This window comes from Chionomys nivalis, chromosome 8 (genome assembly GCF_950005125.1).
Source record: "Chionomys nivalis chromosome 8, mChiNiv1.1, whole genome shotgun sequence".
Classification (NCBI taxonomy): Eukaryota; Metazoa; Chordata; class Mammalia; order Rodentia; family Cricetidae; genus Chionomys; species Chionomys nivalis.
This window is the reverse complement of record NC_080093.1, coordinates 29,697,685-29,720,139: the sequence shown is the minus strand read 5'-3', so window position 1 is coordinate 29,720,139 and position 22,455 is coordinate 29,697,685. Positions and strand designations below refer to the sequence as shown.

The following is a 22,455-nucleotide window of genomic DNA, read 5'->3' as shown; positions in this document are numbered from 1 at the left end:
CCAGTTAAAGATTAAAGCTGGATTTGGAGTTGGAGTCTGGCTTTCTCCTTCTCTAAACCCAATCATGCTTATTAAAGTAAAATCTAAAATCTCTGTCTCATGTCAGAAGGGTCACCTGATATGGGACAGAAGAAAGACAAATATTTAAGAACTGCTTTATTGTCACTAATTTCATAATCTTTTGGTTTTATATTAACTCTTTAACAGTTTTAAATTATAAATATTACCTCGAAATTTATAAGATTAACATATCTATATTTGATGTAGGATTTCCCTCTTTATGCTGTGAAGACCATTGGCTAGTAAAGAAACTGTCTTGGCCTGTTCCTAGGGCAGAACTTAGATATGTGGGGAAAACTAAACTGAATGCTGGGAGGAAAAAAGCAGAGTCAGGGAGGAGCTATGTACCCCTGCTGGAAACAGACACCAGAATTTTAGCCAGTAAGCCACAGCCACATGGTGATCTACACACAGATTACTAGAGATGGGATAAATTAATATGTAAGAGTTAGTCAACAAGAAGCTAGAGCTAATGGACAAAGCAGTGATTTAAATAAAATAGTTTCGTGTGATTATTTCAGGGCTAAGCAGCCAGAAACAAACAAACAGCCTCCTTACAACATATATTTAAAAATTTTTTTTTGTCATGACATTAATGGTCATATAGAGTACTAACTAATTCTAGAAAAAGGTTTCATCTACCTTCTTGTATATGATTTTGGGTCTGAGTTTCTTCAGTGAACCCTGATTCCACCTAACAGCAACCTTTGAAGTTTCCAAAAGAAGAATGGGTCCTCACAACAACAATTCCTCCAAGACTATGATAACAACACTAAGCTGAAAAACACCACCTAAAGATTGGCTTTGGACTACAAACTGCTCAGGGCAATTTTGACATGGCTAGCTGAGATGATCCAGCCTAACAGGCTACTCTAGTCAGGACTGGAAATAAGCCCTGCACTTTCTTATTACACAGAGACTGGACAACAAATGATACAGGTACATCTTCCAGGACAGCAGAATGTAAATTTAAGAATACAACACCTGCATTTCCAAAAGGTGGGGTGGGTGGTTTTTGGTCATTCAACAGGTTATGAATATTTGTCATATCATATGGTTACATATTATTATTGGTTATGGTTAGGAAGAAAGCTAAACAAAGGGGATTAGATTCAGAGTTCTTATTTTTAAAGGGGGTAATATAGATATAAAATAGGATTAAAAGGTAGATTATTGAATATACTTTTAAGCCAAAAAAAGAACTACCAGTTTTAAATATTTGATATTAGTGTGGACTTTTTATATATTGATACAAAGTTGAAATTATTTTTATTAGAGCATACTGTACATATATTTTAATCTTGTTCAAGGTATGGTACCTATGCATATCATTTAGCAATGTAATGCAAATTTATAGCCCTTGAAAGTTATTATTAGTAGTTATTTAGGATAATAAGAACATGCAGGTTAGAATTAGCCACTTATTATGATTGAGCTTGTAGTCATATTAGGTATGTTTTCAAGGTCAAGCAAAGATGTGTTTTAGATAGACAAGTTATCTTCAAACATTTTAGAGATCTACAGAACATGGCTTTTAAGATGTTTTTAATAGGATAGGTTCTTTTTCTTTTTATGACAATGAGACATGTCTGTTCCTGGCAGTACCAATCTACTTCAGAGAAGATAATGGGCATCATAAAAACTCCACATAGAGTTTACTTTCTTTGTGGCAAAAGTAAGCTACTGGGCAAGAAAATGCCCTTGTCTTGACTTCTGATGGTATGCTGTCACAATTGGACACACAGGACACAGAAGAGTGGAGTTTGCGTCCAATGTGGCAAAGCTAGCCACTTGGGCAATAAACTTCCCTTGCCTTGCTGACAATATGCTGTACAAATTGAACAATATGGACAAGCAGGACACAAAAGTAGTTGACTGCTGAACTTTGCCAAGACAAGGTAGGACAGTCCTTCAAAATTTCCTGCTTCACAAAAAAATCTGTCAGATATTCTAGGCCTGTAGGTCAAAGATGGATGTCTGAATGCTACAGGGAAACCTTGGGTGGCTGTCCAGGCAGAGAATTGTCTTTGTTGTTTGGAAGTTGTTTGCTCTGCACTTCCTGTTTACTCAGAAAATATTAGATCCTCCTTGGGTCTTTGATGGAGTTGAAGACTAGATAGTTATAGTCTTACAGTTTTCCTTGTCACCAACTTTAAAAAAGAAACTTACATAAGAAGTGTAAAGTATATAAGGTTGGGAAACAAAAGCTTAAGTTGTTGATGGAAAAGGTTGGGCGGGACTTCAGGGGACAGAGAGGACTCTGGAGGGAAGAAGGCAAGGAAACAGGATAGGCAATACAGAGAGGAGATAACGAGCCTCATTAAAGAATGTGGATTTTTTTAAAAAAAAAAATAGTTCAGTTAAGTTATGAGAACTAGTTAGGAACAAGCCTAAGCTAAGGCAAAGCTTTAATAATTCATAATAAGTCTCTGTGTTATTACTTGTGAGCTGGTAGCCCGAATAAAAATCTGACAACACGGCATCCCTGCATGGCCTCCACATTGTCTCCTGCCTCCAGGTGCCTGCCCTGTAAAAGGCCTTTCTCGGTGGAAAAGAGGGACTTCCTTTGGTGATGAACAGCAAAATGGATCTGTAAGTCAAATACACCCTGTCCTCCCCACCTTGTCTTTTGGTCGTGGTGTCTCATCACAGCAATAGGAACCCTAAACTAAGACAGGAGGAAAGGGTTTATTTGGCTTACACTTTCACATCGTAATCCATCCTTGAAGGAAATCATGGCAGGAACTCAAGCAGGGCAGACACCCGAAGGCAGGGGTTAATGTGAAACCAATGGTTCAAAAACTGTGGAAAAGCGATTAAAGACACATCATGTGTTTTAGGTTCTGTGCATATGTGCGTGTGTGTGTGTGTGTGTACATGTGTGCATGTGTATATGTGTTTAAGGTTACTTTTGGCCTTCACATGTGCATGAATAGGAGTACATGCATTCATATAACACGCATACACACATATACACACATAAACATGAACAGGCATACTGAATCTAAGACTCTTTTTTGCCTCTCACCAGCAGAACACTTCATAGAAGTAGGGGATTTGTTTTATCCAGTCCCCCTAGGTAGCACACAACAAAATACACTCAATGGAAACTTTAACTCAGTCTATCTAGAGTTTTTAGTGCATCTTATCAATACAATGATGAACATTACTCCTCTCTGTTTGAATGAACACACTGATTCTTCACTTCAAGACCAAATTGTACTTGAAATTTGATACAAAAAAGAAAAAAAGGGCATGCATTTCAAATCACCATAAACATGTAAGACAACAACAGGATATTGATGTTTAAGCGTGGGGTTGATTTGATTGCAGTGTTCTTGTATCCTGTGGATGCCATCAACTCCCAGCACCTCCATGGAAGACATAGATGATTTTATATTCCAGACCCCACAGTTTGTTACTCTAGATTCTGAATGTTGACCAAACACAGCTGATGTTAGATAGTAAGTGGAACTGGAGGAAGGAAGCCTCACAATTTATTAAAGTTAAGTTCTTGGATATTCTACTGTTTTTCAAACAAAGCAAAAAAAAATAAGATTGACTTTTCTCTATATTTTGGAGGAGTTACTGCTCTTTTTTTTTCATTAAAACTTGGATAGATTTTTAAAATTACAGTACCTTTATGGTTTCATTAAAGATGAATGGAGATAGTGTCAGACCTGAGCGAAATTCATTACCTGGCAAGAGACTTACTCCAGTCTGTGTTATGTTCATTTCTGAACCTGTGTAAGTGCGGAGACTGTAGAGTTAGAAATCTTTATGAACTCAAAAGCAGATGTTTAGTCTGAGTTGCTTTGATATATAGTCTTTTCATCATCTTTTTAAAATTCAAATACTTTTAAAAGATTTCTTTATTTATCTCATATGTATGTATTTTGCCTGGGTGTGTATCTGTGCACAGTGTATGAGCAGTGCTGAAGGAAGTGGGAAGAGAGGATCGGAGTCCCTGGAACTGTAGATGAGATGGTTTGAACCACCATGTGGGTGCTGGGACCTGAATCTAGGTTCTCTACAAGAGCAAATGGTACCATCTCTCCAGCTTCAAGATTTAGCAAAATCTTTTACTATATAGCCTTGTTTAGAAAATAACCATGTGGGAAAGTGACCACAACCCAGTCTGAGAGCCAGTGCTCCGTCCTCTGTACCTCTCCTCCAGGAGTCTCCCTTTCCCACTTTCCTCTCCTAATGAAACAAAACAAAAGTGTTGTGGGGTATCCATCGGAGAAGACCACTCGACATGGGTGTAAGCCAATACAAAGTCTTCATTAGCAAGCTGGCAACTACACTGGGTGTTTGGGAACCCAGCGTAACCTCGAGCCTTTCTCAGAGTGAAACACAAAAAACCGTGTTCTAGGTTGACACACTTCAGTTAACAAGAACGGTTAGCCAGAAGCAGAACTACAGAAGAAGAAGAAGAAAAAAAAAAAAGCTAGACCGTTTTGAGACTTTACCAGAACTATGGACTTTGATGGATTAGGCCTTTGCTCTGGTTTGACAGGTGGTGCCGCCTACGTGCTGAGTTTTATAGCCTGAATGGCACTTCCATCATGGAGTCGGTTGTGCTAACGTCTGGGGCTGTGTTACATTCCCCACTGTTCTTAGTGAGTGAGTCAAATCATGGGCTCATCCTACTTAAGTTTAAGGCATAGGGTCCCACTGTTAATCCAATCAGAATGAGAAAGGCCTAGTCAGCATTGACAGTAGAGCAGTTAGCCAGGGGGACCAAGAGACCAGAGATGGGTATCAATTAATTTTCTTAAGCATGGCAGGATTTTTTTTTCTAATTACTCCTGATTAATTAGCATAGAAACAACAGGTTTCTCTCAAAGCCAATTTTCCTTTATCTCATGAGAAGCAAGTCTAAGCCTCTCTAATTTTGAAGGGTCATTTTCGCAAGGAAATCTGTTGTCCTAATTTGGAAATGGAAATTTTTAATACCTCTATGTCCTGATCAACCTGTCTACTTAGTTTGCAAAGCGTCAGAACCATTAGTACATGCCCACCAAGTAATCTTAGGGGCTCAGTAATATTGCTGCTATCCAGATAAATTAACCCATAAGGCAGACTGGCAGACATTAAGTAAGAAGTTAAAGGTTTTGGATATTAGACAAGTTTTAGCCCCTTAGAAAATCTCTAACGTTAATTTGGGCTGTCCCCAGTTACAGTGAGTTTTGTCAGTCCGTCAACTAACAGGCTGGTTGGTTCATATTCCTATTGTAGGATGGGGGCCAGGTGGCTAAGCACAACCAGCATCCTGGCTGACTTTTGGTTGAGAATGATTAACTTTATCCCCAGGGTCCCTTCCTGTGGTGTAGAGTCTGATTCCCCCGGGTTTTCTTGTTTCCCAAGGCCAGAATCTTTTTCAAGGAATTTTTCTGGAAGCCTCAATTTTACAACCCCAATTTCTGTAAGGGAAACTCCCCTGTGTCTGACAACTAGGGGGCCTAGCCACAAGGCATGCATAGAATTGTAAACTCTGTATTTTTAACTCAAAGGATAGATTTCCATATCTTTTCTTTTTTTCTATGTAACAAATGCTTAAAGTTGGTATCAAAAAGTAAAGGGCAGATGGAATAGGGGCTGCTGGTCTGTGGTCACATTAGCTAATACCTTCCCTGTATCTGTGTTCTTTTTCCAGTCCAGGTCTGAGGGTGGTGGGGGCTGCACCATAGCACTGTATTCATACCAAACACAAGTCTCAGGAGGTTGGGGAAGGGCAGAGAGTGAAAGGGCCTGAGGCCCAACGAAACCTTAATTTCAATGGGTCCATAGTCAGGAGATCATCCAGCTGCCAGCCGCATCTGTGGCTTCCACTTTCTTGACCTGGGTGTGGTGGATCCATTGTGTAGTGCCAGCCACCTTTACAGCCTTGGGAGTGGAGAGAATCACCATGTGGAGTGTTTCCCAGGTTGGTTTCAGTGCCCCTGTGGCTACCTGCCTGACCCAGACAGTGTCACTGGACCGGAGCAAGGGAAAACTTGTGGTGGACTCTGGTGTCAGCTGGGTCTCTCAGATCGTTCCATGAATTAGCCTTTCTGGAGGACTGGAGGGGCTGTAGTGACTTGAGAAAGTAACGGTTGGTTAGAGAGTTCTGCCAACTGCTGGCTTCTGAGCCTGGGAAGCAGTGAGGGAGGTCTTCCAAAAGGAGGTCCTCCAAAAGGAGGTCGATCGATCCTTTGTTGGACGCTGATGAGAGTTTTGTTAGAGATTTTTTGTTTTTATTTTGCTTGACCAGAGCTTTGAGTTCTGCACAATAGAGTTCTTAATCTATGTCTAAAGCTTTAGCTATTAATTGAGAGGTTTTTGGTCATGAAAGCCAGGCCATTGTTGGACCCCATGCTACAGGAAGACCAAATCATGGGACCAGTTCCTGGAGGAGCTTTTTAGCTGTTATTTGAGCAGTTTCAGTGGGAATGCTTCTTTCCACCCAGAAAAGGAATCTATAAAAACTACCAAAGCACTTTCACCACAGCAGGCCAGATCTCTGGGAAGCCAGTTTTGGCAGTTTGCTGGGGTGTTGGTCTCTCATTTTGACCGCTTCCTGAGTAAGCACTCTCTGGATTCACTTGAGCACAAACCTGGCATCTGGCTGAGGCATTCCATGCTAGGTTGTCCAGTCTAGGGGTAGCATACTTTGGTCTGAGCAATTGAGAAAGTTTTGTGGACCCCAGATGAGTGGCCTGGTGAAGGTCAGGTGAAGGTCAGTTCCCAGAGTCCTGCCAGGTGTTTCTGGGAGAAAGGTCTTTCTCTTTGGTGTCCTCCATCAGCCTGTGGATTTGAGTTGTCCATTTTTTTTTTTTATCATGGAGGCTCAGGTAGTACTGGGTCAGGGTTGCTATCAGAATATCAGAATGTCAATAGACGGCATTGATCTTAGGGCCATTTGTCCGGCAGCCAGGTCAGAAGCCTAGGAGAAGACAGCCATTTGTGGGGAAAGCCCAATAGCTTCTAGGAGGGCCAAGGTTTTTTAAATATCTTTTTGCCCAGTGATGAGAAGTTCTCTTTCTCTATAGATCACGCTGTGGACACGCCCCGTAGTAAAAGAATAGCAACTCTCCGTGTATATGGCGGTGGACTTGCCTCTTCCCTATCTGAAAGCCTGGGTCAGATCAGGCTGACTTCTGGGCTGAGGTACCTGGTTCAGGCCCAGATGGTTTCGGTTAAAGCAATTATTGCAGCTCCCACGTAGCTGGTTTCAGTTTTCATTTCCTGACAGCCATGCTGGAGCACCTGAGTCATCGTGCAAGAGGGCAGCTGAAGGGATGGCAGAGGGTTTCTCAAGCTGGACTCGAGTAGGGCCTGGTGCTGGGTTGCGCAGTCATTGGACAGCCAGTGTATGGGTGCTCTTTGGAGGGTGTTTGAGTGTGAGATCTTGATCCAGAGTCAGCTTGTTTCTTTTCTGTTATTAAACTAGCAGCAGTCAGCACAGCTCTTAGACAGTGGTCACCCTATGGTTACAGGGTCCGGTAGTCTGGACAGGTATGTCACGGGTTGTTTTCATGGCCCCAAAGTTTGTTTAAAGCCCCTTTTGTCTTTTGTTTCCTTGGCAAATGGTTGAAAAGGTTTGGAGACTTTTGGAAATTCCAGGGGTGGAGCAGAAGTCAGAGCTGCTTTTAAAGCCTCAAATGCCGTCTCTCAGTCCCGGTCTAGAGCAGGGGTCTAGAGTCCCCTTTTGTGATTGCATATAGAGACATTTCTGTTTCCACAAATTCTGGCCTCCAGAGGCAGCAATATCCAACTGCACCTAGGAACTCTCTTAACCTGTCTGTTAGCCTTTGGAGTTGGAATACGAAGGATGGCAGCAATCCTTTTCTGAGACAGGCTCCTTGTGCCTCCCCTCAGCAGGCTGGCAAGGTAGGTAACCTCTGATGTACAAAACTATACTTTCTTAGCTGACATTTTAGAGCCCAAGGTCTGTAACTCTTTTTTTTTTTTTTTTTTGGGTTTTTTCGAGACAGGGTTTCTCTGTGGTTTTGGAGCCTGTCCTGGAACTAGCTCTTATAGACCAGGCTGGTCTCAAACTCACAGAGATCCGCCTGCCTCTGCCTCCCGAGTGCTGGGATTAAAGGCGTGCGCCACCACCGCCCGGCAGTCTGTAACTCTTGAAGCATTTCCCCAGTGGCCCTTTTATAATCTATTTTCCAGGAAACCTCTGAAGGAAGGGCAGAAAGTCTGCACTTAGCATCTTTAAGTCCTGGGGCAACCTGGTCCAGGTATGTTGCTTGCTGTAACCTCCCACTGAGTCTGTCCATTTAAAAGAAAAGATGGATTGACTCACCTCTGCCCATGAGAGGCTGAAGAATGTGTCTTTCATGTCCAGGACAGGGCACGTCTGCTTCTCTGGAAGAATCAGACTCGTGAGAATCAGAGGTCAAGAGAGGAGTATTTCAGGGTGACTGGCTGGGCACAAGGATGCCTGTGTCTTCAAGTCAGGCAATGCAGACTGCAATTTCCCCTTTTGTTTCCAGGGACATTGGGTATTGTTTAATATGGATGGGGGTAGCTGAACAATTATAGGAGTTTGGTGTTGGGCCAGTCCTGGGTGGGTTGGTTCCTTCTGACAGAGGCTATGACACCAAAAATTTGCCAGGTATCTGTAAGTCTAACTGCATCTCATCACCAGAGAATCTGACGGTGACTTTAATTTTTATAACTTTTTTCTAAAATCTGGGGCTGGCTGGGTGGCAAAGGAAATATTTTAGAAGTTGTCTTTAAAAAGAGCTTAGTTGGGACTGGAGAAATGGCTCAACGGTTATAGAGCATTGCTTGCTCTTCCAAAGGACCCAAGTTCGATTCCCAGCAACTACATGGTGGCTCACAACCATCTGTAATGAGGTCTGGTGTCCTCTTCTAGCCTGCAGGTGTACACACAGACAGAATGTTGTATACATAATAAATAAATAGATATTAAAAAAAGATTTAAAAAGAGCCTAGTGAAAATTGTTTATGTTCTCTTTGGTCATTGTTAGACAAAAGGGAAAATCTGTTCTGTCCAGGCTATGTTGTCTGGCTACGATTCCGCCCCCACCCTGCCTTGCCCAGCCCAGGGGTGTTTGTTTGCTTATTTTGTTTTGTTTTTTTACTTTTTTCAGAGAGTGGCAAGTTTTATGGACTACCTGTTTAAAAGGAGACTTACATCATGCAAGAGAAAAGAGTAGAGTTCTCTCTTTTTCTTTGGGCTCAGCCCAGAGGAACATTTTCCCTTCCCTGCTGTATCTTAGAGTAGGCATGGAGCAGAGCAGTGAGTGCTCACCTGGGGGAACCATTCCCCCTCCCTGTGTGCATTCCCTTTAGACGGCAGGGGCCCTGGATGAGAGGCCAGATCTCTCCCCACCTCCATATGGGACCAACCTTGATTGACCATGGGCAGGAGGCAAGCAGCCAAACCAACAAGTGCTCCTGCTCTGGAGATGTTCAGGTGGAGGATTTGGGGTTTCAATGGGTGGCCTGGAAGAGTCAAAAGGATTTGGGTCCCCAACAGAAGAGGGCACAGGTTTTAGGCTGGGTGTGGGGAGGGTCTCACACCAGAGAGATGGAGATACAAAGAAAGACACACAGAGACACACACAGAAACACAGTAAAGGCGGCCAGTGGTGACCACCACACGTTCATATACCTGAACAGACAGAAGGAACCCACAATGTCTCACGTGGATCCCAGACACTGAATCAGCAGCCACATCTGACCTCTCCTATGTGTCCAAACAGAAGATACCTTAGTCAGACTTACATCCAGAGGTGACAAATGAGGCAACTTCCTAATTTCCTTCCTTTTGGGGTGAAGGTATCAGACCCTTCAAATCATTGGACGGTGATTGATTCAGAGGGAACCCTGGGAACCTGGTACATCTCTGGTTGCACAGTTCCTAAGAGTTCCCTGACCACCAACCACACTCTTCCTTGATTTAAGGGGCTCTGAGATCCCCAGTGTCTCGAGGTTTGGTCTCTGGATCTCACTGGGGTCTCTAGGTATGGCATGGTGTATTCATCTCGGACATGGGTTTAAGCCAAAAGTAAGTCTTTTCTAGCGAGCTGGCAACTAAACTGGGTGCTTGGGATCCCAGTGTAGCCCAGAGCCTTTCTCAGGATCAATGTTTAAGCCCAAAAACCACGTTCTGAATTGACATATTTCAGTCAACAAGAATGGTTTGTCAGAATTGGAACTAGGGAAGCTAAAAGGCAAGGTTAGTACATTTTGACACTTTTCCAGAACTCTATGGGCTTTGATGAATAAAATCTTTGTTTTAGTTTTGGCAGGTGGTGCTGTCTACATGCTGAGTTTTACAGCCTGACTGGCACCTCCGTCATGGAGACAGTTGTGCTAGGGTCTAAGGGACTACGGAGGTCTGGGGTCCTGTTAGAAAAACACAGTTTCGCTGGGCGGTGGTGGCACACGCCTTTAATCCCAGCACTCGGGAGGCAGAGGCAGGCGGATCTCTGTGAGTTCGAGACCAGCCTGGTCTATAAGAGCTAGTTCCAGGACAGGCTCTAAAACCACAGAGAAACCCTGTCTCGAAAAAAACCAAAAAAAAAAAAAAAAAAAAAAAAAAGAAAAACACAGTTTCATGTTTGTGAAAGTAAATATGATAGTTGTAGTGATTTGAAAGAAAATGGCTCCCGTAGGGAGGAACACCATTAGGAGGTGTGGCCTTGTTAGATTAGGATTGGCCTTACTGGAGAAACTGTCACCGTGGGGGTGGGTTTTGCGTTCTCCTGTGCTCAGCTACTCCAATGCCACAGTTCACTTCCTGCTACCTGTGGATCCAGTGTAGAACTCCTAGCTTCTTCTCCAGCACCATGGCTGCCAGCACAGCACCGTGTCCCACCAGGATGATAATGGACTAAACCTCCAAAACTGTTAGCCATCCCAATCAAATGTTTTCCTTATGAGAGTTGCCATGGTCACGGTGTCTCTTCACAGCAATAAAAACACTAAGTAAAGCAATAGGTAATCACTTAAGAGAGTAACCTCAACTACAATTGTTGAAACACCCAAAACAAGACCCTAGCTGAGAGCTGCCGTTTGTGATATTTGCTAAGAACACGGGACTCTGTTAACACGTTTCCTTTTGTACAAATGACCAATGGGAGCTCTTGTGTCATGTGTCCTGGACACAGAAAACCTTGAGGTAAAATAGAAATAGGGCAGGAAACAACTTTGTAAATAAAGTACCTGTCTCTGGATGGTCTCATGCCTGATGTTCATTATCTCTGACCCCGGGGCAGTTCTTTGGGACGCTGCATTGGAAGAAGGTTCAATTTGACTTTGGGGGAATTAGGGAAGCCACATGTTAAAGAGATGAGTCTCTAACTGTGCTCAGGTTTTATCTATAGCACCCAGCAGATCAAATTTTACAAAATCCATTAAGAGCATATTAACACCAGAATCATGAATAAGTGGGAGCTTTGCCTGTGTAATAATGGTCAATCCTACTCAACATTTTATGTCATGTGTTTTCTTAGAATTTCCTCTAAATTCAATGCCTTGCTTTGTAGAGCTTTAGTTATTTTTTTCCCTAACCTTTTGTTTTCCTTTCTGTCTTAGGGTTTCTATTGCTCTGATGAGACATCATGACCACAACAACTCTTAGGAAGGAAACTTTAATTAGGGGTGATTTAATCCATTATCATCATGAGGTTTAGTCCATTATTGTCATGGCAGGAAGTATGGTGGCTCAGAGGCAGACATGGTGTTGGAGAGGTAGCTGAGAGTTCTATATTTGAATGGACAGGTATCAGGAACAGACAGTGAGCCACTGACCTGGCTTGAACATCTGAGACCTCAAGGCCTGCTCCCAGTGACACACTTCCTCCAACAAAATCACACCTCCTAATAATGTGACTCCTTCTGGGGAACAGTTTTATTCAAACCACCGCACTTTCTTTTCCCTCCCTCCTTCCCTTCCTTCCTTCTTTCCTTCCTTCCTCCTTTCTTCCCTCCTTCCTTTCTTTCCTCTCCCTTCCTCCCTTCCTTTTTTTCTCCCTCCCTCTCTTTCTCCTTTCCTCTGTTTCTCTGTCTCTGTCTCTGTCTGGCTCTCTCTCTCTGGTGTTTTTGAGACAAGGGTTGCTTTGGGTAGCCCTGGCTGTCCTGGAACTCTCTCTATAGATCAGGCTAGCCCCAAACTCAGAAATCCACCTGCCTCTGCCTACCTAGTGGTGTGTTTTCCTTTTCTTTTTGTTTTGTGTTGTTTTTGAGACAGGATCTTACTATGTAACTCTGGATGGAACTCTCTATGTTGACCAGGCTGGCCTCAAACACAGAGACCTACCTGCCTGTACCTCTTGAGTGCTCTAGCCAAGGCTGACTTAAACCTTTCCCCATAGACTGGCTTGACCTTGAATTCACAGCAATCTTCTTATTGCAGCCTCCCAAATTCCAAAATTACAGGTGTGAGCCACCACATCCAGCTGATCTGGGCTATGTTTAATTAATAAATAATGTTATGTATTAGGATAAGATCTGATGAATGACTATATGAATACATAACAGTCATAATCTAAATATTTTGCATCTCTTATCAAGCCAACTCACAAATATTTAAATTGTGTTGCACTTCTGATTGGCAATCTGATAAAAAGATGCTTCAGAAAAAAAGCAAAAAAGGCTGTGTACAAAAGCAGAGCTATAGACAATTTCTTTTCTTTCAAATTTATGTGTATGTGTGAGTGTATGCCACATGTATGTGGATGCCCATGGAGCATCCTAGAGCTGGAGTTACAGGTAGCTGTGTGCCATCTAATTTGGGTGCTAGGAACTGAACCCAGGTCCTCTGCAGGAGCAGCAAGCACCTTAAATCACTGAGCCACCTCTCCAGCCTTGTCCATAGACAGCTTCAGTAGTGGTTGCTCTCTCTGTCATTGGGAGTGTGTTAGCACCTTCTGATCCAAAGGGCATGTGGCATCTGTGCCTTTCTCTTCTTTCCTTCCTTCCTTCCTTCCTTCCTTCCTTCCTTCCTTCCTTCCTTCCTTCCTTCCTTCCTTCCTTCCTTCTTTCCTATCCTTTTTACTTTCATTTGCAATTATTTTATGATGAATTTATTCCCATTTTTGTGTCTTCACGGATACCTTTTTCACAGCCTCCTCTTCTAGCTTTGGAACAATGTGTTCTTTTCAGCGAGGATCACCTCACTGTGGCTCATGTGTGGGTTAATCCAGTCATAAGCTCTGGAAGTTCAATGACACATTTTGGATGATTTGTTCACCTGACTACCTTCAATGACTGGAGAATCTACATCTCTGAATTTTAAAGCATGTGCAACAGAAATTCAGCACTCTATTTTGGGCCACCAACCCTGCATCCAGTCCCAAAGTTTAGCATGGACATACCTACCGACTCCACCATCCTATTGCCAGCACATATTGCTTCTTTAAAGAGACATTTTTTCAGGGTTGGAAAGACGGCTCAGTTGTTAAGAGCACTAGAGTTCTGTTCCAGCATCCACGTGACAGCCCCTTGCCTGTTTCTGACCTCCAAAGGTGCCAAGAGCTCATATGGTGCACACACATATACAGGCAAGCACTCATACATGTAAGATAAAAACAAATCCTTTTTTTTTTTTTTTTGGTTTTTTGAGACAGGGTTTCTCTGTGGCTTTGGAGCCTGTCCCAGAACTAGCTCTTGTAGACCAGGCTGGCCTCGAACTCCCAGAAATCTGCCTGCCTCTGCCTCCCAAGTGCTAGGATTAAAGGCGTGCACCACCACCGCCTGGCAAAACAAATCCTTTTAGTTGGACAGTGGTGGCACACACCTTTAATCCCAGCACTCAGAAGCAGAAGCAGGTGAATCTTTGAGTTTGAAGCCAGCCTGGTCTACAGAGAAAAACCTTGTCTTGGAAAAAAAAAAAAAAAAAAAAGACAAAAAAAGAAAAAAAAAAAACGCTTGGTGAGTTTTTGGATATGCATGTGCTTGATGGCTCGAACTGTTCACGGGTTTCTTAAAGTGAAGACAAAGATGTGAATGTCTTTATCTGCGTGATTTTGTAGGTTTCTGGGTCAAGAGAGTAGCAAGAACAGTCTTCTCAGATCACCTCAGGCCACTTACAGCAAGAACTGTTCTTCTTTTCATTTCTATCATAAGACAACAATAAACATGCCTAATGAATGTGACTCAACACCACATAAATACTAGCTGAGTCCAGGATGTCTGTGTCAATACCAAATGCAGCAGCTTCTGGAGAATGACTGCCCTCGGCAATGCCAATGTGCTTTAGGGCTTCCTGACTTAATCGGCAAGGTTGTTGTGCCAGTTGTCAGGTTTCTACTATTAGACTATGGTTGTCGCTATTTTCTTTATGACTAACTCACAAGTCACACACTTTATTGAGATTAAAGCCACATCATATACAACTCCCCGTTTTTAAAATTTCAAAGTACACATGTGGTCCATGGCTTTAAAATGTATATTCCCAATGTTGTATCACATTTATGATTTTTTTAATTCCAGAACATTCTGCCACCCCAGATTGGAACCTCACACCTCCCATCTTTCTCACCTTTCATCCCCTGTGAACCACTACCACTACTTTACTTTCTTTCCATATTTTTCTTTCTGTTTTGTACCTTTCATATACATGGAATCATAAATCTTGTGACCTTTTGTGTCTCGCTTCTTTCGTTTAGCCTAATGTTTTCTAGATTCATCTCTACTGTAGATACTCCTTTATCATTATGTGGAAACACCATTCTGTCTGTTCACTAGCCAATGGACATTTGAGTTGCTTCTAAGTTTTGGTTTTTACAAATGAGAGTGTGGTAATGGAGGTTGAACCTAGGCCCTTGCATATCAGGTGTATGGAACGGGGGAGGGGGATGGAGAGAGAGAGTATAGGGAGAGACAACTGGAACTGGCATTTGGGGGGTGGTGTGGGAACCTAGCAGTATAAACTCCCAGGATTCTACAAGGGTGACCCTAGTGAGGATTTCTAGTAAAGGAGGGTACTGGAGCCTACTGTAACCAGGCGACTTCCAGTAGTGGGATGGGGACATCAACCCAAACACAAAACCTTCAACCCACAATCTCTCTTGCCTAAAAGACGAGCTAAGGCAATGTAGGTGCAGAACTTGGGAGTGGCCAACCAATGACTGGTTTAATTCGAGGTCTATGCTGTGAGAGGGAGCCCATTGGAGAGCTTCTTCAGGTTCCTCCCCCTCAAGCTCTGGGAACCCCAGTGGAAGAAGGGAGGAAGATTTGTAGGAGCCAAAGGACACCAGGAGAACATGATCTACAGACATCAACTAAGTAGGACTCAGAGGGACTCACAGAGACTGAACTGGTGATCATGGAGCCTGCATGGCTCTGTGCTAGACCCTCTGCATATATGTTAAGTTTGTGTAGCTTGTTGTTTTTGTGGTACTCCTTATATTGGGAGTGCGGGTGTCCCTGACTCTTTTGCCTGCTCTCAGGACCCCTTTCCTCCTAGTGGGTTGCCTCGTCCAGCTCTGATATGAGGGTTTGTGTCTAGTCTTATTGTATCTTGTTATGCGGTGTTTGGCAGAAATCCCTGGGTGGCTTGCTCTTTTTCTAAAGGGAAAAGGATGAGGCATGGACCTGGAGGAGAGGAGAGGTGGGGAGGAATGTGAGGAGTGGAGGAGCGGGAGGAGCAGGAGGAGCAGAGGGAGTGGAAATTCAGTTGAATGTATTGCATGAGAGAAGAATAAACTTTAAAAAAGAGGAAACAAACAAACAAAAAGTCCCAAACAAACAGAAAGATACCAAATGTGCATGTGTGTGGTGTTGGAGACTGAATCCAGGGCCTGGCATGTCCCATACAGTTGCTCTTCCAATGAGCCAAGACCCAGCTCTTGGTTTTTTGAGACAGTGTCTCACACTGTAGCTCAGGATAGCTTTCAACTCATGATCTTCCTGCCTCAGTCTTCTAAGTGCTGAGCATATGACACTGTATCCTGCTGTATGTGGCTTGGGGTCTTTTTTTTTTTTTTTTTTTTTTTGGTTTTATTTATTTATTTTTTTTGAAGTGTCTGTTATGTAGTTGTGGATGTCCTGGAGCCTGCTATATAGATCAAGCTAGCCCTGAATTTACAGAGATCCACCTGCCTCTGCCCCCATAGTCTGAGATTAAAGGCATGCACTGCATCATCTGGCTGTGTTTAGCTTCTTAAAGAAATACCAGACTAATTCCTACAGTGGCCACACTACTTCATAGTCCTTTCAGCAATGTTGCACCATCTCTCCAGTCCTGAACATAAATTTAATTGACTTTTTTTTCCTCTAAGTACTTTGAAAGCTTTCCCCTTTGTGTTTGGCCTTGATGGTTCCGGTAAGAAATCAGCCATTCATTCCACTGAAGACCACCTGTGAGCAGTGAGTAACTTCTCTTTTGCCACCCTCAAGGTTCTTTCTCTTTCCATAATTTGGTGATATTACATCTTGACACACATCTCTGAGTATATTCTACTTGAAATTGGCTGAGCTTCTTAGATTCGTGTATTTAATCAAAATTGGAAGCCATTGCCCAGATTTCTTTAAACATTTGCTATTCCATTTTCCCTGACTTCCCCCTCCAACTCCATTCATGTGTAAGTTGGAATGTTTAGAATTTTAAGACACCTAATAAATCCTTATTTCTTTTACACTTCTCAAAGCAAAGTCCAGAGGCCAGAAACATCAATATCTCCTGGGAAATAGTCAGAAATACAAATTCTCAGGCCCTACCTAGACATACTGAAGAGCCATTGGTTATGAGACAACCTGTTTTGTTTTTACACAGAACTCCTCAAACAAATTTTAAGCATATATTTTCTTGTGTGTCTGTGTCTGTGCATGCGCGCGTGTGTGTGCATATGTGTCAAAGGCACAAATGTCACACAGCATGCATGAGGAAGTCGGAGGACAATTTTGAGTTGTTTCTCTCTTTCCACCTTTAGACAGGTTCCAGGGATTAAGTACACTCAGGTCACCAGACTTCCCTGGTGAGCCCTCTTACCAGCTCTCTCTTCAAGGCAAATTGACCAAGCCAAAGTTTAAGAATCAATGATTTTGATGTTTTCTATTTTACTGATTTACCTTTCTTTAAATCAACTGATTAGATTATAATTCTAGTCAAGTTATACTGTCATTAAACTACTACTAGATGCTAAGCTTTGAGAAATCAATGAAAATATTGACCTTCTTCTTGTCATGGTAAACTGTCTCATCATAAGAAAATCTAGGAACCTGACTTCCCCTGGCTGCAAAGTGTGTTAGAGAGACTGGCATGACCAAGTGATAATAAAGGGCTATAGAGTATATGCCCAAACAGTTTTAATAGTCATTGTAAGGGCTTGAGGAGGACTGGACACAGAAACTCACCCTAAAACTGGAATAGAATAAGCATTAGTTCCAGACTGAGACAGAGAAAAAGCCCTGGGATCCATGACGACTTGAGGAAAGGAGATGATGAAATACCAGGGTGGGTGTGGAAATATGGTTTTGAGCAACTTTTTCTGTGTAGTAGGAAGAATTTACTTCTACCCTGGCTCCTAAACCCAACGCCCTATGACGGAGTCCAGTAGGTTCTGTCCTTATTGGCATAGAAGTGGCCACAGAGTGAGAGATTTGTGCCATTTGTCATTTACTTAGGCAGAAGGATCTGTGAACAGATTAATAAACTGTACATGACAATGTAAATAGAGGCAAAATTCAGCAGAGTTGTGTCATAAGCTTCTATCTATGCATAGTCCAGCTTGCGAGCTAGCTTGGTGTGAAGACCAAATCAGATCCCACATGCACAACTCTTCTTGTGGAAACTGGCTGCGGGCGTGCACTCAGCAATGTCATAGGAGTATTTGTTGTGGCTTGCTAACCCCCTAATGCTCAGGGATGTGTAGTTAATTATAGCTTATCTAAATAGAAACAACACATTTCTACCACAGTAAATCATTTTCAGTCATTTATTATTGTGTAACAAACCTTCCCAAGCCCATAGCCTAAAACAGTGGCAATACTTTGTTTGTGGCTCTGCAATTTAGGCAGGGCTCAGTGGAACAGCTCATCTGTGCCCCAGATGGCATTAGTTAGGGTGGCTCCAAAGACCAGTCAGAGGGTAGGTGACAAATGAAATCATCTGAGGACTTACTGGAGACCCTGTCTGGCAACGGGGGCAGCTAGCAATCTTCTCTCCATGTGACTTTGGTTGTATTTTTCAGCTGTGTTGAAGCCAGTTCTTCTTCTTCTTCTTCTTCTTCTTCTTCTTCTTCTTCTTCTTCTTCTTCTTCTTCTTCTTCTTCTTCTTCTTCTTCTTCTTCTTCCTCCTCCTCCTCCTCCTCCTCCTCCTCCTCCTCCTTTTTTTCTTACAGAAGGCTCAGAAGAATAGATAAGTGGAGTTTCCATTTTGACTTTGATATTTACTGTGTTGCTCACAACAAGCCCCTTCTCCCTTTATGTCTGGACTTAGTTTCAATTGCCCAGAAGAAGATGCTGAGGCAGGACTTAGAGAGGACATAATTTATTTGAGAGTTAATTCCAGCACATATTAGAAGGAAGTTGGGAAGAGATACAGGGAAAGAAGCCAGGAAATGATGCTTAACCAAGAAAATACCACAGTCAGAAACAGGAGCTTAAAGGACAGCACAGAGTTACCTCACCTAAGGGTAAAGGGCGCCTGGGTATAATTTCCCTGTCGACTCTAGTCAGTCATTGCTTAAAGACAGCAAATTCGAGGTGGACTTGAGAAAATCTGGAAGCAGAGATGAGGCGCTGATGGACCAAAACTGAGCAGGTTTGCAAGGAAAACAGTGAGGTCTGAACGAATGTGAACATTCTTCATTGAATAATAATGGTTTTCTTAAGATTATTGAGTAATTAAACGAGATAGCGTTAAAAAAGAAAGAAAAACCTCCATTCCTTGTGGGAACGCACTCCCGGTGCTTTAGTACACATAACAGCATTTAGAGGAGCCCCGGAGGGTCCTGGAGCTTTACCAACGCTACCCACAAGACCGCTCACCTGCCTAAGGCAGTCTCACAGAACGGCATTACCATAAGCCGGTTAGCCGCCACCGCCGACTTAGGGCTGATCCCTAAACTCTGTGCCTTTGCTCTCACTGCCACCATTCAGAGGCTCCTCCGGGGTGTCCTCGTCACTCTCACCCGCTTAGGATGGTCACTCTCTTTCTTCAGCTCCCTTTCCCATCCTCCATTCTGCTTTCTGGGACTCAAGTTCTGGTGTTACCGCCCACAAACGGTTGCAAACCCAACATTAAGATACTGGGTTCCGAAATTGTTCGTCATTTGGTAGTTTTTAATAGAGGAGTGAAAATAACCCAGTATTTAGGAAGGTTTTGGAGCGCAGGCTTGGATGACAGGAAAGATGGAAAAAGCAAGACCACCCCTCCCCCCACGCATGCATGCGCATGTTTGTATTGAAGTTGCCGCAACTGTCCATTTTGAGACGTGCGAGGTGAAGGATCAGTCTTGACACCAAACTCGAATACTGTTAAACGAATGGGCAGATAAAAAAGGGATAAAGCGAGGCACCTCATTACAAAATAGGCAGTGACTTCTGGTCTAAAGGCTTGGGTCCTAGTTCAGGCAGCCTCTGACAGCTTTGCATTTTCCCGGGCGTAAAAAAGATTGTAGGCTGCACCTCCCGGGATTACTGCTCAGACACAGACTGCGAGAACAACAGGGTAAGCGCGCCAACCCTGTTCTCTCATGGATGCATTGGGAAAACGCGGGAGCGGCTAGCATCCTCGCCCAGAGGCTGCCGCAGATGCGATGCTAAGTACCAGGCAGCTGCGGGCGCCCAAGCGGAGCCATTTCTTTCTCTAGCTCTTAGGCCCTCCCGGGAAGCTGCACACAGACAGACAGACCCCACCGCCGTCTGGGCGCCGGGCTTTCCCGCAGCGCTACGCGTCCTGCTGCCGCGCGCTGTTGCTGGGGCCCAGGCACCGCCCTCTTTCACTACCGGCCAATGGCGGAGGGGCCAGAGCACCGCCCAACTACAGAGCGGGCCAATGGTGGCTCAGGAGGGGCAACGCCCTGCTCCCCCACGGACCAATGGCAGTGTGTCCCGGCGCCCGGGCCGCCCCAGCCAGTCGAGGAGGCGGGCAGGCGGCCGCTAGCTCCGCCCCGCTCCCCTCTGACCCGGTGTCTAGTCGCTCTGTCTTCCTGTTCCAAACCACGTGGACGCGTCGGGGGCCGCCGTGGTCCCTGTCGCGTTCCCAGCTCCCGGCCCTCCGCGGACTGCGCGCACATGGCGACCCAGGCGCACTCCCTCAGCTACGCGGGGTGCAACTTCTTGCGCCAGCGGCTGGTCCTGTCCACCCTGAGCGGGCGCCCGGTCAAGATCCGGAGGATTCGGGCCAGGGACGACAACCCGGGCCTTCGAGGTGATTGGGGAGGGGGGCGTGGAGGGCGGGGATCCGGGGTCGCCGTCTCGAGCCGTCGCGGGGCGCGTGGGAGGGCTGGGGGTCGGGCGGAGCGAGAGGCGGGTCTGGTCGGAGCTGCGCCACGCGTGGAACAATTCCCTGCGGCTCCCGGGCGCGGGTAGTAAACAGCTACACGTTTTCCTGGCTGGCGTGTTGCTACGAATTGTAGGCGTCACCCACGCACTTCCCTCTCTTGAGACTCTTGCTTTCGCCATAAACCTCTCAAAGGAGAAAAAAAAAATAGTTTATTGGACCGACATGTAGTAGCGAGTGAGTGGACGGACAGACGTTTCGGGAGGAAAGTATCCCTGGCTGGTTCCCCGTTCTCGTCCAAAGCAGGTCTCTGAAACCACTGCCCCCCTTGGACACCAGTTCTTGTCGCCATTGTTTCTCGGCCCCCCACATCTCTTCGGGAGTGGATTACAAGATTTTATTTTTAAATGATGTGCTTGTTTCTATTGGTGACTGATGTGCGCAGTAGAGGAGCTTTGAGATGGGTTTTTGTTTTGTTTTTAAAACGTTGTCTCATGCTGCCCAGGCTGGGCTCAAACTTGTGTAGTTGAGGTTGACCTTCAACTCCAATTCCTTCTGCCTCCACCTCCCAGTGCTGGGATTACAGGCCTGCTACATTTCGCTCAGCTGAGAAAATTTTAATTCATAAATCTAATTGTCTTGACTTCAGGAAAAGGAACACCAAACAGTAAGCTATAGGTTTCAAGCTCTTTTATTTATTTGCTCCACAGAGGCAGATGGGTTAAACCTGTCATTTGGACCCACATCTCATTAAATAGCTTTGGTTTTCAGCTGTTCCCCTAGTATTTAGGTACATGTTCAAAAGCGTCTCTTTAATCTTAAGAGACACATTAAGACAATTGAATCAAAACCTTCCTGTAGCCTGAAGGTAGAGAGGGCCTGGAGTTGGTTCAGGAGACTTTCTGGGTCAGGCTGATGTGTTTAACTTTGCAGAGCCTCTTGTAATAGATGGCTAGACCAATTTCATCATCTGTCTGAATATGGTTTTTTTGATAGTTTTGTTTCTGCCACTCTTGAAGTTTTGTGATGGAAACAGAAGGCTAGAAAGGAAGACACTAGAAGGCTTGGTAAGGTCAGGGTTAAGTTCCCTTCCTCCCTATATTGCTGGAGAAAACACTGGGCTTGGAGACCCACACCTATAATCCCAGCACTCAGGAGGCTGAGGCAGGAGGATCACAAGTTCAAGGCCAGCCTGAGCTATACGGAGGCGGTGAGTTTTTGTCTCCAAACAAAAACTGGAAGGCAGAGGCAAGTGGGTCTCTGTGAGTTAAGAGGCTAGCCTGGTCTACACAGTGAGTTCCAGGCTAACCAGGGCTACATAGACCCTGTTTAAAAAAAAAAAAAAGAACAACAACAAAAACAGATTAACAAACAAAAACCGAAAGCAAACAATCAAAAAAAAAAAAAACCCTCAAAGTTGAGGCGGAGGCACTGAATAGTTAGTGCTCTTTCCCTCGAGTCTCCAGTTTTAAATCTGGTCCTTGGGAAAAGTTATTGCTTGGTCTGCTTTGCTGTGTTTTTAACCCCAGATTAGCCTGGAGACCTTGTTTCTACTGTGACCACTGGGCGCAGAATTTAGCCCAGGTAGGCTTTATTTCACAAATATAATGCTCATAAGATACAATTCAGAGTTGACTCTAGATTGGCGCCCCAGTACAGTATTCATGTTTCCACGAACTTGAATGGAACTCACATAGGTGCCCGTTTCTTTCAAAAACAGGACTTGACCCTGGCATTTTTCTGAAAGGGTAGGGGATCTGGTACCTGGGGAGGTGGTTATTTTTAGGATGCGCCATTGTAGACTATTCTCTTTACCTCATGTCTTAGGGTTCTGTTGTTGTAATAAAAGACTATGTCCGAAAGGAACACGGGGAGGAAAGGGTTTATTACAACTTAAGTTGTAGTCTATCAGGAGGGGAAGCTAGGGCAGGAACTTGAATCAGAAACCAAGGAAGAATGCTGCTTACTGGCTTGCC

General features: G+C 44.1%; 1 protein-coding gene across 1 annotated transcript in view; it reads left to right on the top strand.

Moving 5' to 3' along the window:
* The first annotated feature begins 20,187 nt into the window (after positions 1-20,187).
* Positions 20,188-22,455, top strand: part of Rcl1 (RNA terminal phosphate cyclase like 1) — a 45,240-nt gene continuing 42,972 nt past the window's right edge. Inside the window, exon 1 of the mRNA XM_057778146.1 lies at positions 20,188-20,407. Within this exon, the coding sequence (XP_057634129.1) occupies positions 20,272-20,407 (136 nt within the window). The 5' untranslated portion in view covers positions 20,188-20,271. The remainder of the gene's footprint in view (positions 20,408-22,455) is intronic.